The sequence below is a fragment of the Amblyomma americanum genome, chromosome 4 (genome assembly GCF_052857255.1).
Source record: "Amblyomma americanum isolate KBUSLIRL-KWMA chromosome 4, ASM5285725v1, whole genome shotgun sequence".
Lineage (NCBI taxonomy): Eukaryota > Metazoa > Arthropoda > Arachnida > Ixodida > Ixodidae > Amblyomma > Amblyomma americanum.
In genome coordinates, this window is record NC_135500.1 from 135,806,792 (window position 1) to 135,823,520 (window position 16,729).

The following is a 16,729-nucleotide window of genomic DNA, read 5'->3' on the forward strand; positions in this document are numbered from 1 at the left end:
TTAGGCCTATGCTCTCAGTTCTGAGAGTACACTCAGTTATATTTCATATATTCAGTATAGGAAAGGTATGCCACACGCATAAACGGGGGATTAATATATAAGTACTATTCATTGAGTTTTAATGCATACTTCCACTTGCTCTTGCCTTTTTTTTTCTATCTGCACAGTCGTGGGTCGTTCCCTTCAAGGAGGAGTGCGTTGAAAGACAGGAAAAGTCCTGAAAAACCTTTCTGCAGCAACAGATTCGTTCAAGGGACCATAATCATTCTCATACTTGTCATGGCATTCTGGTAAGTAGCAAGCCCTGCCCTGTCACATCTAAAAGTACTTTAATCATTTACTCGAAGACCATAGTGAACCATTTTTCGAAGTGGTTCATGCAGCTGGAACAGCATTTTAGGAAACCAAACAGGAATTTTTCACCCTGTAGTTCGGCCAAAAGGCAGAAGAAAGAAATGCAACTTTTTTTTTTTTAACGAAATGCTCGCATGCTTGTGAAAGCAATTTAAAGGGATGCTGAGGTCAACTTTATGCAATTTTTGTTATTAGTAACACTCGATTCTATGGCTCTTTCTGGCTATGTTGATGTTTGTCTTCAGCAGCAAAAGCCGCATTTGTTGCTGGGAAGATTGGATTTAAAAATTTTCCCACCTCCTCTCAGTTAAAAGTTGTGGTGTCAAGAACGAAAGGGACTTTATGAACACGTTTTCGGGGCAGATGACATCGCAGCCTGGCCTCAGAGATGCGTGCACAAATAACTGTCTTGTTGTCACCGCAGCTCGCCTGTGAAAACGCCTGATAGTGGCAGTACCTCTACTTCATCTTTTTTATGTTATCCAGCTTGTAAAAGCTCCGTTTTCGCTGAGAGTGGCCTCCTTGTGATTGGAATGTGGTAATCTACTGACACTGTCCAACTTAAGTTTGTCCTCAGTGTCTGTTCAAGCTAGGGGAACCTGAAGCTCTTTCTGTGACCCTTTTCTTCAAACTGTTTTCAACTTTTTATCCTTTATGGACTCTGTAGCATTGGCATGGTCTTTGTTGCACTGCTAAAGTGTCGCTATTGACCAGTTCTCATGCTCAAGAGTTGGGGAAAGAATTCTTATAAGTGCACCATCATAGCCTGATAGTCCCTCACGGCCTGAGTCGCTTTGGGACGTTAAACCCCCTAAACTAGAAAATAGAAAGGATGTGGAATGGTGACATGCAATGGTAGCATGCCTCACTGGCAGTACTGAATGAAAAAAGTGAGATCTTCAGGGGTGGAGAAATGGGCAATTTTTAAGGAAAACTGCTTCAGGTCCCATTTAACATTGCGTACAATTAATGCTTTGCTTAGTGGTATAGCTTTGTCCCAATACATACTAGCTGTGCCTATGGAGTATTCAATGAAAAGTTAAATATGTTAGTTTTAAATCTTAATTTATGTGATGGGTCTTCTTGGCTGCCTTGGCAATTTTTCGATGCCACATTCTCACATTAGTGTCTACAGCAGTATAGTTGCAATTACCTTAATTCCATCTCATCCTAGCTGTCTCATACTGACTCTACAATATGACGCAATATCACTGGCCATTCTCAAAGGAGCCACGGCCTTAATTGCAAGCAGAAGACTGAAATGCTAGTTTATAAAGGTTCTGTCGGTGACCCGGTATCTACCATGCTTTTACGACATCCCACTCTCATGTCGCTTGGTTGAAAATTAAATTTGCGTGCGATTTTCGAAGTTTCCTTTATCGTCTCACCTCCTCTATTTGGGCACTACACAAGAGAGCAAATGAGCCAGCTGTCTGCTCATTTTCGATCTTACCTAGGGCTTCCTGCATCTGTTTTATAATTGTTATATTTACAGTTTAGTACAGTTTAGATGTGTGGCACATATACCCATCTCTCATCTATGTGCCCACCAATTGTAGGATATGGCAGCCTTTTTGACAGCTGTGCGTGCTTTTGAAGCTTAAAACATAATTATGCAATGATTCTTTTGCAGCTTGGTTGCCATGGCAACACTGTATATTCTTGAATGGCAGCGAAGAACAGTTCTGGTTGCTAGCAGTCGTCACACGTGAGTACATGCAATACCGCACTCCATTGCTGAGAAATTCGTGTTGCGAATATTCAATGGCCGCTTAACCCCGTCTCAGTGGCATAGGGATGAGTGGTCATGTTGGAAGTAGTGCACATGTTTGGAACCATTTTTAAACATTTTGGAGGCCGCAGTTACTCTTATTTATGCATTTCTTGCACGTGTGAATGTTTTCAGGGTGGCAGTGAATAGCAGCAGCCAAGCTGAGCAAGGCACAAAAGGGCACAGAAACTCTGTGGACAATGCGACTAAGTACAAAGATCCTGCAGATTCAACCAAAGTTCTGCATGATGACAGTGGTAAGAAAAAGTATCTGCATAGTTATGATGAATTCAGAAGAAGGTAGTGTTCTTAACATGCAGCTGCATGGGCAGTTTGGTTTTAACTGTTCAAAGAAAATCGCCCTTGGTTAAGTTTAAGCCGCAAAACAAAGTTGGTGATAGAAAATAATGTCTTCCCCGACATATAGTATAGCAACACATGCCTGCATTTTAGCTGAGAGATACTGACACATTTGTGAACATATTTTAGGGCTGTAGTTGGTCTTAGGTCTAATAGCGCATATGGAGCACTACTGCTGACAGTAGCAGATTTTGTGATGTAGACAACAGAAATAGATGCACCAACCGTGTGAGGTACACACGTGGACTTCACAGAATAGTTTATCAAAATACTGAAGAGCTAGACCAGTGTGGGTACTATCAAAAGGCGGCAGAGAAAAAATTGAGGTAGGTTCCCATGATATCTCAAGTTATGAATACCTGGAACTTTAGCATATACCGGAATAAACATCCCACATGGCAACATGGCATGCCTGCCTTGTCACATGTTTTATCATGACCAAATTGCTGTTTTACACAGACAATCCTATGTGCATCAGCAATTGAATATTAGCATGATTATCCTTTTTTTATGTTCCAATTGGAGCAAAACATTGGGCGAATTTTTGTGCATTATGTACTTAAGCTACATCATATGCAGAAATAAAGTTTTCTGGGTGGAAACAGTCAGTGTTCTACCTCCTGCATGCACTGAAGGTGAGAAAATGGGCAAAAAATTTAGCTTTTGGAAATCTGAAGCATTTTAGCCTTCTGTCACTTTTTGGCAGTATTGGGAAAACCAGCTGACATCTGGTAAAATGCAGAACCAGGACTGTACTTGAACAGTTTTCATTACTGTGCATTACTGCTCCAAAATGCAATTTGTGCTACTTTAAAGTACAAAAAGAATATGCTGTAGCTGCTCACAACCTACATCAAAGCTCTGTTTTGCCTACTGCAAAAATTCTCCAAAACGCACTTTTTTCTCCTCCTGGGATGGCTCCGAGACACACTTTGTCAATTCCACCCATGATTACACCATTCTTGCATAACCCTAAGAATTATTTATGCTCCATTATGGTTGTTTGCTCTCAATAAGAGCTCATGGTGTCACAATTTTGAATTTTTAGCCGGCTTGCAGTGCTGCTGTGTTGTGTAATAAAGCATTGGCTGCTTTTTAATGCGATAGCATTAACGGCCTCGTTCAACAGAAAAAATTCAGGGGGGCACTTTGTTGACCTAAAGTGCGGTGAGGCGAAAGCCTTTAGTGCGGTGCTTTTGTTGCTGATTTGTGGTGAATTAAAGACTACAAAAAGCGTTTAGGCGGCATCCTTCCAGATCGGCGCACAGGAGGCATCTGGCAAGATTGCCTGGAAAGCGCTCCTCTCGAACGATGGTCACTGAATGACGTCACGCTCATCAGCCACAAGGCTTTATCATTTTCTCTGCGATGCCACCAGACTTATCTCGATTGATCGCAGCTGCGTGCAACTGCTTCCACATTGGAGGACGCTGAAGCTTCATGTTTAAGATTGGGATGTGACAGCGTGTTGCAGGGTTGCCAAGGACCAAGTAGTTCATGGAACTGGAATCCCCATTTCGCCCGCCCCATTACATACATGAGGAATGGCCCCCTGGCAACCACCCCATGCAGATGTTGTGGATGATAGGCCCAAGCCCCCCCACCATTACTTACACAGGTGGACAATTTAAGGAAAAGAAATGACACCTGTCTCACATATCTTGGTGGACAGGGAACTGCATTTGATTGACAGCTATAGTGTGACAATTTGTGGACCATTGAGGGACAAACCATGAGCCATTAAAGGCTTTGCCTTAAAATCCAGGTTGTCAATGTCAGTGCTGTCAGGGTCCGCTTGTGAGCAAAAAATCACAGGCATGGCTATGAAAGGTGGTCCCCAGAGAACAACCTATTCAACCTTATTCATAATGACATGGTACTTGGTAGCTATATGGTGGTTAATGGTAGTTAATAGATTTTTACTTGCCGATCGAAGCAAAGCTTTATATGGGCTATGGGATATGCCATATTGGTGGACTCTGGAATAATTTCATCCAGCGGAGACTTTAATGTGCTCCAAAATCCCAATACGTCAGCATTTTTGCTTTCCTGTGTGTTAAATTGTAGCTATGCTTGAAATTACATAGCATGAGCTCATCAGAACACCTTTGCAGTTTGCGCATGAAAATTCATGCAGATATGATAATGTGAAGCCTATGACCAGTAGTTTTCGCAACCACAACTCGTTAAAACAAGGGTTGTTTTCCTTGTCCACAAGCAACTTAAGGGACGAAGACAGAAATATGACCAGTAGAAGAGACGTGTAGCAAACAGCATAGAAACGTGCTGTTCACATTTTACAGCTTGTTTTCTATTCTGTGCCACTTACTGTTTACAGCAGAAGCACTGGGCTTTTCTCCACAGACATGTCATTTTCTGTAGCCATTGCTGCAGTAAGGTTTGCAATAATAATTTGCTAAGTCGTCTAGCTGCAGAGTCGTAGCAAACACTGCTACCATTTTCTAGGTCATGAGTCCATACCGTTGCAGAGCTTTTGCACAGTGCATTTGCTGCAGTGTTCTGTGCTCAGATAATATCCTTGATGTTGTGAGCTCTTTAGTGTAATGCTGGACTTAAGTTCCAGTGTGGGTCATATTCCATTCATATAACCTATACTTCCACTATTCTGTGCAGAGTCCAAACTCCCACCCACAACAAGACGAAAAGGAACAGACTCTAATAATGCAGTTCCCATACCCTCTGATTCACCACCAGTGCCAGGACCTCGATGGACGCAATCACCGACCACACCGACACCACCTATGGCCACAACTGTAGTGCCTATTCTGCAACCTAAGGTGAGGCATATGTCTGCTTGTGTCACATGCGTCCTGAGAATAGAAGGATTAAAAAAAAATGTGTAGTGCATATAATAGCAAGCCCGCTGTGGCACTTCTTAAATAGAAACTAAGCATGCGACGCTAAGAAACTAGACCTCTCCCGGCCTATGTCATCGCCTCATGTGGGGCTATTCTGATCGGCATAGCGTGTGAATTCTGTCAGCATGGTTCAGCAGGTGCAACACATACCAAGGCAACTCTAAACAGGAAAAGAATGACAGCGGAGGGATGCTCGACATGGGAAAAAACAGTTCAGGGATGAAAGTAGCTGATTTTTCCCATCGGGCCACACCCCTTTGACATTACATTGCTTATAACAGAGAGAGGTCTACTCATAAAGCAACATAGCAGTGCTAAGCAGAATAATTTCTTTAATTGAACTTGATGCACCTGCTATTCAAACACACATTTTTGTTCTCACACCCTGGGTACTAGTTCTGAGCATCAGCCATTCATGTGTGTGACAAAAACTTGCTCTAGGTTCACCCACAAACACAGCACTTAAAAGAAAAAATTAAAACTATATGCAGCTGCCCATAATTGCTGAATGTTTCGGACTACTTTTATTCGCGTGAAGTTCACCAAAAGTAACCCAAATGTTTTGCCTAATGGAAAATATGAATGCAAATGCATATATACATAACAAAAATGTTTGTTCAAAGAGTAGGCAGAGAAGTTGAAGCTTGCACAAAGAAAACATGGTGGGGATACTGCAATGGCTGACTGACATTTATGCTTAGCTCTTCCACATGACACATTCATTCCCATTTAGCATACTAGCACTAGCACAAGACATCAGTGTCTATCTCTACCGGATAATCACTAGGCGCTTGGTGAAAACTGGTGATCTGTGTCTGGCTAACCCAGTTGTTGTGATGTGTCAAGATGACCGCCAAACTCTATTTCAGGTTATCGGCACACCTCCGGATTGCTTGGATGGTGTGCTGGGATCGTGCAGTGCACATTGCTGCGTGCCCGCTATTCCAGAGTCCCAGGACAGCAATGCTCAAAGGGTGGGGCCTGCAGCTGCAAGTGCCACTGAAGCCCCTAAGTCTGCAGGTATGCAGTGTGTGTTTGTGCAGCAAACAGAGATGCATTAGTCTTGAGGTGTGGTGTTGATTCGCGCACAGTACAGAGTCCTGCCATTTGGCATTTCTTCGTAACCTTCAAATTATAGATGACATTACATTTCTAAGTAATTCAGTATAGAAATTGCAGTGCATAATTGAGGATCCAAAATTATGTGAAGTAGGATAGTAGGCTTAAAAATGGATGTGAAGAAAATAAGCGTGGTGATCAACAGTGTGGGAACTAGGAAACACAGTTCATAACAGGCAGTGTGGTATTGGAGGTAATTAGGGAGTTGTGCCAGGGAATGACACTGGCGTTAACTAAACTGGAGCTCGTTAAAGCCTATAACCAGCTTTTTTTCCAGTCTTCTTTACTTTTGTGTCCGAGTAGGCAATAAAATAAGCCAAACTTAAAAGTCTCTTTTGCAACAAAGAGGATGAAGCAGTATGCCACGACAAACACATGTCTGTTGCTTGCAGACAAGGCAAACAACAACAGCGCACCAGAGTCGCCAGAACTGTCCAAGGCGAGGCAGCCTTTGGACGACCAGCCTTTGCTGGACCACCTGGCCGACACCGGCAGCGGCCGGGTGTTTGTGGATGTGCAAGACAACAGCGCCCAGTGGGGGAAAGGAGGGGTGGTGCCCACTGCCCTTGTGCCACCCACACAGCCTTCCCTCGAACTGGGCTCCTTGGCAACGATCGTGGAAACCGATCGCGTCCAGGATGCGGAAGTAAAACGCGCTGAACACACTGACAATGGCGCTGACAGCATCGATGCACTCGCCTCCTCCCATCGCCGTTCCAAGGCCATGAGCAGCAGGAAAGGTGTGCTCATCGCTCCTTTCTTTGTCTGCTTTGTTTCATATTTATCCTTTGTCTTAGTGCATACTGGCAACTCACTTTGCATTATAAACATTGCTTTGAATGAAGGCACTGGTAAAAGCATTAAGAAATCTATTGATAAGGCTCACATCAAAATAATGCAGTCAAATGCCTTCATAAAGAAGCACTCCAGATCTCCAGTATCCTTCGTTATACAGGTCCCTTCATTGTAAAGGTCATGCACCGTATTTTATGCAATAGAGCAAGCTAAGCACATTCAGAAAAAGAAAATCTTTATTTAACATATGAATTATGCCTAATGCAAGAAGTCCCTGATTTTTTTTTTTTTGACACCTCTGGTCATGCGCCGTATTGTATGCAATAGAGTAAACTAAGCACGTTTAGCAAAAGAAAATCTTTATTTAAAATATGAATTAAAAAGATGCCTAATGAAAGAAGTCCCTAATTTTTTTTTTTCTGATACCTCATCCAATGGAATGTGCAACTGCAGCTGACCTTATCACATGGAAATTCGTGGCATGCTCCACATGGCTGGCGAAGCGTTCCATTTCAAAGACTTGGTGAACGTTTATCATAGTTGACAGGTCAACCTTGTGTTCGAGGTTTAGCAAAATTCGTTGCAGCACTCCTGTGTGGTAGTGTGCCTTGGCAGACCATATTGTGCTTTGATCTAACGGCTACTAGAGGGAAGAGCAATTTTGTGCCAAACGTGCTCCAGCACTGGGAACTTGTTATGTGCTGCACAACTGTTGACAAGGGGAATGTTGCGGTTCTGCAGCCCTATCATTTTCTCCACTTGTAAAAGGCAGTTTAAATTCTCCCCCACAGTCTTTACTGTGGACCGGTGCTCTCTATGTGCATTGCAGCTCAGTGGTGGCTGTGGAGGGCAATGGCAGCTCCGCTACATGTTCGTTGTAAAGCAACAAATCAGCCGTCAGGGACGCATCAGTTCCTTCGTTGTACAGACAAATTCATTGTAGTGGTCTTCGTTGTAGAGGCTTTCACAGTATGTATGTAAAAAAAGATAAAGAATTTGGCCGGGACATACTTAATCTTTCGTTATATAGGTCATTTTGTTGCAGAAGCGTTCTACTGTATTGCTATTGGTGTAGGACTATCCTGCACCAGCACAGGGCGCTGCAAGTTTCAGAGTCACTTTGATAACTTTTTGTGCAGAAGGAACAGGACGTTATGGCTATTTTTGCAGAGCAGAGCCATGCTTCGCAATGTTCCAGTAATTATTGTGCAGAGTTAAAATCTCTGATTCTGTCTAACTGCTTACCCAGGGGGCCACCCAGTAGTTCAGTCTCTTCGACTGCTCGAGCTGAACGTGACACTTGGCCAAGAGTACTGCAACACGCTGCAGTGTGTCCTTGGATCAGGTCCAACCTTCAGCTATTTGGTGCCTCTGTCCCGCTATATGCCTCTACAGTACGTCACTCTGCAGTTCAGGTAGGTTGGTGCACAATGACAATGAATGCAGTGAATGTCGGCAGTGTGTTTCTTTTAGTATTTATGGCTGTTCAAAAACTTTGACCCAAAGCTAGCTGCTCTAAATGGCTGGATCAAGGACCATAGTTGAATTTGTTGCATAGTACGGGCCTACTTTAGAGAGCAGTTTTCAGTACCTATGTCAGTAAAACTTTTTGACCCAAAGCTAGCTGTTCTAAATGGCTGGATCAAGGACCCTAGTTGAATTTGTTGCATAGTATGGGCCTACTTTAGAGAGCAGTTTTCAGTACCTCTGTCAGCACTGATTCTGGCAATTTATACCTTTAACTTCCTCATCTGCTGTTACATGGTATGGCAGCAAAGTTTTTCACTTGCGACACAGGTGCCCTTTGCACCAGTTGGTGCTGGTAAGTTGTACATTATCCTGCTTTGGCTTGCACAGCCTGTATATATGTTTTCATAACTGTAGTGCTTTACTAACAGCTTATATGCTCCACTGAGGTACATGTAATTTTTACTTTCAGAGTGGTGAAATTTTCTTTTTGTTTCTTTTTGCGACCACAGGTGTATCACATTATTCTTTCTTTGTGCTGAGCATTTGTATAGCATACTGTCCTGCAGTGGGTGCTGATCCCATTTAGCCTTTTCCTTTGAATATCCACTTGCATGTGCTTAGTGCACCAAGCTAAAGATGTCAAGATGTTAGCTGTGAATAAATGTTCACCCTGTTACATGAACAGCTGATCTGACATGTACTGTCAGCATTCAATGAAACAAACATAATTGAAACAAAAATGAAAATACAGAAATAATAACTTCTGGAGAGAAAATACAGGCAGAGCCCATTACTTAACACTTCCGTATAGTGGCCGTCATAACAGAGAAGTGAATATCAAGCACTCTAGATTTCAGTCTCCCTCATCTCAGGTCCTCTCGTTTTGTTGTTTGCATTGACTCTGTCTTGTTCACGTTTCATTTCACACTGACAGTACATGTTGCATGCAGCCTCACAGGCCCACACAAGATGGCGAGCTGCAGCCCTCCAGAGAAGCAGCTGGCTTGCCCAGCCCCTCTGCCAGGTCTGGAAACCCGTCCCATGGCTTCATTTTTGCCCCATGACAGGAACCACTGGTCCGAGGTGAGTGGGACACTCTTGCGTGTAAATACAGTCAAACCCACTTATAACGGCCACACATATAAGAAACGCTTGCTTATGGTGAACTCTTGCTGTTCTACCATCAAAATATACATTAGGGCAACGGCAATTCATCTCGGATATAACGAACAACTGTGGCAGCACAACTATATAGTGAAGGAAGAGGCACTGTAAACTTGGCCCTGAAGTTGAAAAACTCGTGCTTCCAGCCAGCACTGAGAGCGAGGAGCATCTCTCAGCCCCCACTACATCACCACAGAAAGAAAATAAGAAGGCGGCATTGAGACTGTCTGCCAGTCAAGCTTGCGCCGATCGCCTGCAAAGTGCACCGGCTAAGCATCCAAAGTGGAAGCAGAAGCTACTCTGCATGGCTTTGCATCAAGTAATGGCAGTTTGAATGCCTTGCTGGCCATTCTGTGGCATGCACTGCCTGTCCGTTCAGCTCCACCCTTTGAGCTGTAATCATGTACCGGCAGTGACAGATAGCATGCAGTGTAGCTGGTACATTATGCGCGAACATGCACTGCGCTGCTTTCGTCGCTGCGTGTGATCAGGAAGACAGATGACGCTGTCGAAAACAGGCGTGATCAGACTCGCGTAGATTTATAGCAACATGTTGGTGCTTAGCTGGCTGAAAGTACTTGGATGACTACATTCGTGCAGAGACATCGCAGAGCCGTGCCTTGAGGGAGCCTTTGCAGGCAAAGTACGAGCACTCCCCGACTACTAGGAATCTGATTATTGTGGTTGGCCTGGCACCAGCTGCCGTGGACACTGCCGTGTACCCCGTCCCTGTATGAGATTTTTGGCAGTCTCAGCAAGGAGAATATGACCGGCCTAGAGAGCCTGAAAAATGACATGGTAGGCTCTGCTTTCAGACGCAGATGCACATGAAGCAGCTTTTACAAAATTAATGCCACTTTTCGCAGACTTCATAACCTTGGCTGTTTTAGGGGTTGTCCACTTACTGTATACATCGGATACAATGAACGCAATCTGCGTGACTGCTAGGTTCGTTAGAAGTGTGCTCGACTGTACTATAAATGACTTGGTTTGCGTGATGACCTTGCAATTTTCACAAATGGCCCACAAGAAACAGCCAGCTTCTGTTGAAGATGGGGTGATTTTGCAAAATTCATTGCAGTCATCTCACGAAATTCGGTGTCCACCGATTATTACAAAGTTGCAGCATGGAATGACTCTTAATTGTTGGCTGTTGAGGAATGAGCTCTCTCTTTACACATGGATAATGTTGTTATATGATTTACTATAACTGCTTGTCTGACAAGCTCAAGATGCGTTGCATTAACACGCGTGCTCCTCCAAGCGCATGCACTATGCTGGAATGGAAACGATAAATAAAAGGAAAAGGTTATTTTTGTAAACAAAAAAAAATTGCAGGCCTGCTACTGTGGTTTGCCAGTACCTCATGAGCACCTCAACACACGACAGAACGTGCAGCAGACAATGCAGGCCAGATATCACTTTGCAACATTGGTGATCACTAGTCTAGCAGCCTGTTCACAAATAAATTAAAAAATTTGTCTTGAAAATATCAGCTGCGCTCAGTGAACCCATTTCAAGGAACTGTAATCTGACATGTGGCCAATAAACAGCAATAAGCAGTTTGTTCAGACATTGGGTGTCATGGCCCCTTTAATGAGTGCCGTGAATAATGCAGTGCTCTGAAACTGCATCCTTAATTTCACGTGCAGGAAGCTGCCCCATCGTGGAGGGTACCAATCGGACTTTTCCTTCAAAGCAGCTACAACTTCAGAATTCTCAAGCAAGGCGAGCACTTCGAACAGGTAAAATGCGATTGAAGTTGCTGTGGAACAAGTGGCGCAATGTAACTATAAAAGAAATTGCCATTGCAGAGACGACTAGTGCCAAAGTGTCAGTTAGACTGACTTGAAATTTCCTTCATTGCTGCCACTGTCCCTTTGTATTTCCTCTTCCATGCTGACTTTAAAGACAGGCATTACCGGTGTTTTTACATTACAGAGTTATGATGTGATACTAAGCTCAATGTCATCAATTGCCTGTAACCTAGTGAGTTTCATTATATACTTGAAACTGCAGTTAACTCCTGATAATTCAAACTAGAAGCGAACCAAGAATGCGCTTGACCTTGACAGTAATCAAGCGTCTCGTCATACAAACCAGAAGTTCAAATTAAGAGATTTTGGAATTAGCCCACTGTGCTACTATGCTTCCTCAACAGTTTCAAAGCTTTCGGCCACACCTATACAATCTTCTATCTCTGCTTAAAAAGCGTCTGGCTCACATTCTGTACTTTATGATAGTTTTCAAAGCATCCAAAAATGCGCCAGTAGTATAGCTAGAATGGCACAGTGAATTGCAATGGCTCTGTCTCTCTCACTGCAGCCCTGCAGCCTGCCAAAGAGCAAGGCTGGCGAGTTGTTCTGGGACTACAGCGTCACATTCCACAGGCACTGTGAAAAGTGAAGACAACACAATGCTTCCCGTGACTCGTTCCCACCTGAGAGCACAGTTGGGCATCTGTGCTCTGACATGGAGAATTGGGGGTGCTTGCAAACGCTAAGCCCATCACCGCACGAAGCGACAGTGGGCTGTGGTGCACAAATGACCAGGCCAGCTACAGATGGTCTCCTGACCACAGATTCATCATCCCAAGTCACCAGGCCCCAGCACCTTCTGGCTCAACCAGCTGTGCGTGCCTGTGCTGAACTTTGAAGTGCCGTCATTGTAAATAAGACTGAAGCAACCGTGCTGGAAGGTTGCGTTGTCCATATACATTCCGTCCAGACTAGCCGCACGGCGCTTGACAGGTTTCGTGGCATAAGCAGCTGCAGATCTGCATAAGAAAAAAAACTTCCTCTGTTTTTACTCACAGATGGAACGGGCACATAAGTGGCACTGCGGCCGCAGTAGTTGCACAGCTCAGCGTTGTTTCCATCCTCAGAATATGTCTGCGTGTTGCTAAAGGATGTGATGTGATGTCAGAGATTATTGCACAGATTGATGTGCAGTTTTTATGTCCTCCTGTGCCCACAGTCAGTAATTCTTTTGGACTTGGCAGTAGTTGCTGCACTAGTTCCAGAAAGTTCAGCTGCGATGCTGCGTGCCTGCAGCTTCGGTACAGGCACTGCAAATGCAGATGGACACCAGTGCTCTGTGGCCACTTCCAAAACGAACTAACTAACGTGAACCCTGTTTAGAAGCTTGACAGTCTGGGCGAGTTGGTTATGCATAAAGATACTTCTGTAGTGCAGACATAGCGAAGGGTGTGTTGTCGAGAGGACACCCACAGAAGACGATAAGATGTAGAGCTTGTGTGCCTTCTTGCCTTCACGTATTTTGCCATTTCTGCACTTGTCGCGAGCCTCGTTGTCTGCGTGATATGACATTGCTGCCGTTCCACATGTGGCTGTGTGGTATGTGCCTGTTACTGTACTTATCTGCATGTACAATCAACCCTCTTTAACTTAAAAAAAAAAAATGGATAGCATTTGCAGTGTAGCAGTCATGCATTGTTGAAGCTTATAAGCCTTCTATCTAGCAGTGTTTCACAATGCAAACTCCGCTGCACACACCAGGCACGCAATTATAAAAGGACTGCAATATAGCAGCATGGCAGCACAAGAAACGGCCGACAGCGAGCATGCCATTAACCAGACGCGGCAGTGGTGCTGCCATCACTACTACCTGTGAGAAGGAAGGTCGGAGGCATTCACTCGGCACCACGTGTTTATGCTTTCTTCATTAATTCTCCATCGCAGCTGGGCTGGCAGCAGCAGCAGCCTGCATCAACTGGGAAGTCCAGAGTGCACAAAGTACAGAGTGGCAGTGAAGGGCGCACCAGCATAAACTCGCTTGCTGGATTGCAGCATGACTTACGATCCATGCAAACCTTCAGCTCCTGGCCCTTCCAAGTTTCCACACCTCACATTTCGAGACATCCGAATGTTGTTGCGAAAGCGTTTTGAAAAAGGAGACGACAAATGCACCGAGAGCCGTTGATGCGTATTGTGCAACACAAAAAGCTTTTGACTTGGCTGGTACATCGAGGTATGAGAGTTCAGAGTTAACGGGGTTCACTAGTTATGAAAGTTCTGCATTCGACGTTCACTCGTGCCTGTTCACTCTATACTGCAGTTAATAATGCATGTATTCCAAGCCTATTTGTTGTGTATGCCAGGAGCTGTGGGGTTTTTGAGAGTCGCAACAATGCTGCAGTTATTCTAGTAGAGTTAGTGCATTACCAACAAAAGCCCAAAACCATATCTTTGGCTATCACGAGTCAGGTGGCTGGGGTTTACATGCTCATTACCAGCCTTGAAATGCATGGTCGGCGTTTTCATTGCTGCCTTGCCACACTTACACTGCAAAGAGTGCAAGCCAAGTTACAACTTGCGCTGAACTAGGCATGCTTTTTGAAGACCAAACAGGCCAGCACTAGGAGCACATACAGCACTATAAAAAGAAAATTGGTGCAGAAGTGCTGCAGTCCTTGAACTGGTGCAGTGAATGCAGCCAAGCCGAAGGGACTTAATGACTCAGCAGAATTTTTACTCATTTTAAATGAAGGCAGAACATGTTTCACTGCACTGCCAAGCTTCAAAGCTTTAGCAATGCTCAAAGCTATTCCACAGCACAAAACTTACTCACCTCACAAAAGTCGAGTAGGTGAGAACAAAGGAAATGCAATGTTGTGCAGCTACTGTAGGCAGGCTGTTCAGAGTCTATTAATAATAGCCTGTAGAGGTGCTGACAAGGCCAGATTTAAAGAAAGATCTGCAGTTAGGCAAGTCACAAAATGCTGCCAGTTGTGCGTGGCTATGATCTCTCTCTTCATGGTTTGCTCCAAGGGAAAAAAAAATGGCAGTATTTTTCCCCTGTTGTGTGGTAGACCTGGCATTCCTCTTGACCGGGGCTAGTTCATGTGTGTGCCATTGCAAAAGCCACAAATGCACATCCTTTCTTGTTCATTGTATAGCACAGTGCAATATGCCACGCCACATGTAACTCTCGCATGGGGGCAGGAGCTTGTTGGAAAATCTGCATGCACAGTTCGCGCATATGTTGTGTGGACAAACACAGCTTTGGATGTTGGAAACGGAAATGTGCGTTGTTAGTGTAAAAGAAAAAGAACATATGCTTGTGCCTCGTTCACTGGATGGCCTCTTCTTTCCTGCTCCAACATATGTGCACCCGTGAACACAGGTTATACTTTTTGGGACTGTTTTACCCATCACCGGACATATTTACATTTATGCGCGACATGACATTAGACATAGCACCTCACTGGACCAAATTGCTTATCCCTCTGTATGTGCACCCTGCCAAAATTAGCAATAATTTCACAGCATACTTTTTAATGGCCTGTGGTAAGCGGAAGCAATAATGATGTCATAAATGCTTTTTGCTGGCCTATGGAGATGGTTTGCAATAATGAAGTCGCTAGTTTTCTTCACCAAGTAAATGTCCAATCAACAAAGGCAGTTTTCTGTACCAGGGATTAGGAACGGATGGCAGAGAGCTTGGTCATTTAATCAATGTTAGTGCACTCAATGACTATGCGACACCAGACTGGCGTTGCCAACAAGTACACCCAACAAGTTTTACACTGTAGAAAAGCCTTCTTGGTCTCCGGCTCGCGTTTGCTGTGATAGTGCCTGGACCCTTGGTTTATTGCTGTTAGGGTGCCTTAACGCCTGTGCACCTCGTCAGCAAGGGTGCCGACAACTACGCCAGTTTGCTTCCTGGATGCAGTTCCATGTCAGGCGTGGAAGTCTTGGTTAAGGTTAAAATTCAGAACTCCACACTGCAGCTCTGTGCTGTACATATGGCTCCTATCGTCCACATGTAACTCTTCCCAGTGATCACGCAACCACCATGAACATGCAGCATGTCTCATGCAATCTTTGTTGTTATCAAGTGGGATGTGTATTTGTAAAACACCTCTCGGAAAGCGCATGGATTAGTTAAAAGGAAAAGCGGTAGCAGTCCTGCAGTAGGAGGACACCTGGACCATACCCTTAAGAAAGGGAGCCAAGAGTGAAAGAGGCAGATTCAAAATAATAGACGTTAACACTTGCTCTTTGGGAAATGCCCTACAGGCTCAAAGTGTTGCCACACATTGTTTTTGCATCAGTAGGCTTCAGCACAATGAAGACCTGCAGTCTCTTTTTAGTGTGTAGCACATCTAGCCACAATCGACGATGGCAGTCCAAATCGTGGTCTAAAACCTCTCTCAGTTTTGAGAAAAGGAAAGGCACATAGCTAGTTCAGTTTGTCCGTGGACAGCTCAAGTGCACCAGGAATGCCGACTAAAAGCTTGGTAACTCAAGTCTTTTAGTCAGGGCTCCTGGCGCTTGAGGCGTCCTCAGAAAAAGTGAAGCAGCTATGCACCTTTCCTTTTCTCAAAAACCAGAGAGGTTTTACACCACGAATAGGATTAGACTGGAAATAAGACTGTCTTGTTTACTTCGTGCAAGCTGCCCCTGCTCTCTCTCTCTCCTGGGCGATGGGCCCCATCCCATCCATTGTACACCTTAGCCGGCGAAAAGGCGGAATGGCCTCGTAGAATGGCGGTGCACTTCGCATCGCTATGGATGAAGCCGGGCCGTTCGGCGCAGGTTCGCCGGGCTCGGCGCGCTGAACAACGGTTACAAATGCAGCGCGAACGTGAGTCTACAGATTCTGAAGTTGCGGCTAAACGGCAGAACCTAGAAGCACAAAGAATGAGGAAACGCGCCGAGCATGCTCAGGAAACGGCTCAACACAAGAAATGTCGTCATGGAACGAAAGCCACAGCAAAGAGAAACAAACGTGCGGTCGAACCTCTAGAGCAACGAGCTGCAGTGCTGGAGCACCTACTTCGCATTTGATTAAC

General features: G+C 44.6%; 1 protein-coding gene across 8 annotated transcripts in view; it reads left to right on the top strand.

Moving 5' to 3' along the window:
- The window catches only part of LOC144128387 (uncharacterized), a 119,542-nt gene extending 104,536 nt beyond the window's left edge, over positions 1–15,006 (top strand). For all 8 annotated transcript variants that reach the window (XM_077661751.1, XM_077661754.1, XM_077661758.1 and 5 more), the window contains exons 17-26: positions 168–290; positions 1,988–2,062; positions 2,261–2,382; positions 5,120–5,283; positions 6,234–6,384; positions 6,876–7,223; positions 8,528–8,693; positions 9,699–9,831; positions 11,565–11,657; positions 12,238–15,006. In XM_077661751.1, coding sequence (XP_077517877.1) covers positions 168–290; positions 1,988–2,062; positions 2,261–2,382; positions 5,120–5,283; positions 6,234–6,384; positions 6,876–7,223; positions 8,528–8,693; positions 9,699–9,831; positions 11,565–11,657; positions 12,238–12,318 — 1,456 coding nt within the window. In that variant the 3' untranslated portion in view covers positions 12,319–15,006. The remainder of the gene's footprint in view (positions 1–167; positions 291–1,987; positions 2,063–2,260; positions 2,383–5,119; positions 5,284–6,233; positions 6,385–6,875; positions 7,224–8,527; positions 8,694–9,698; positions 9,832–11,564; positions 11,658–12,237) is intronic.
- Positions 15,007–16,729: the final 1,723 nt, after the last annotated feature.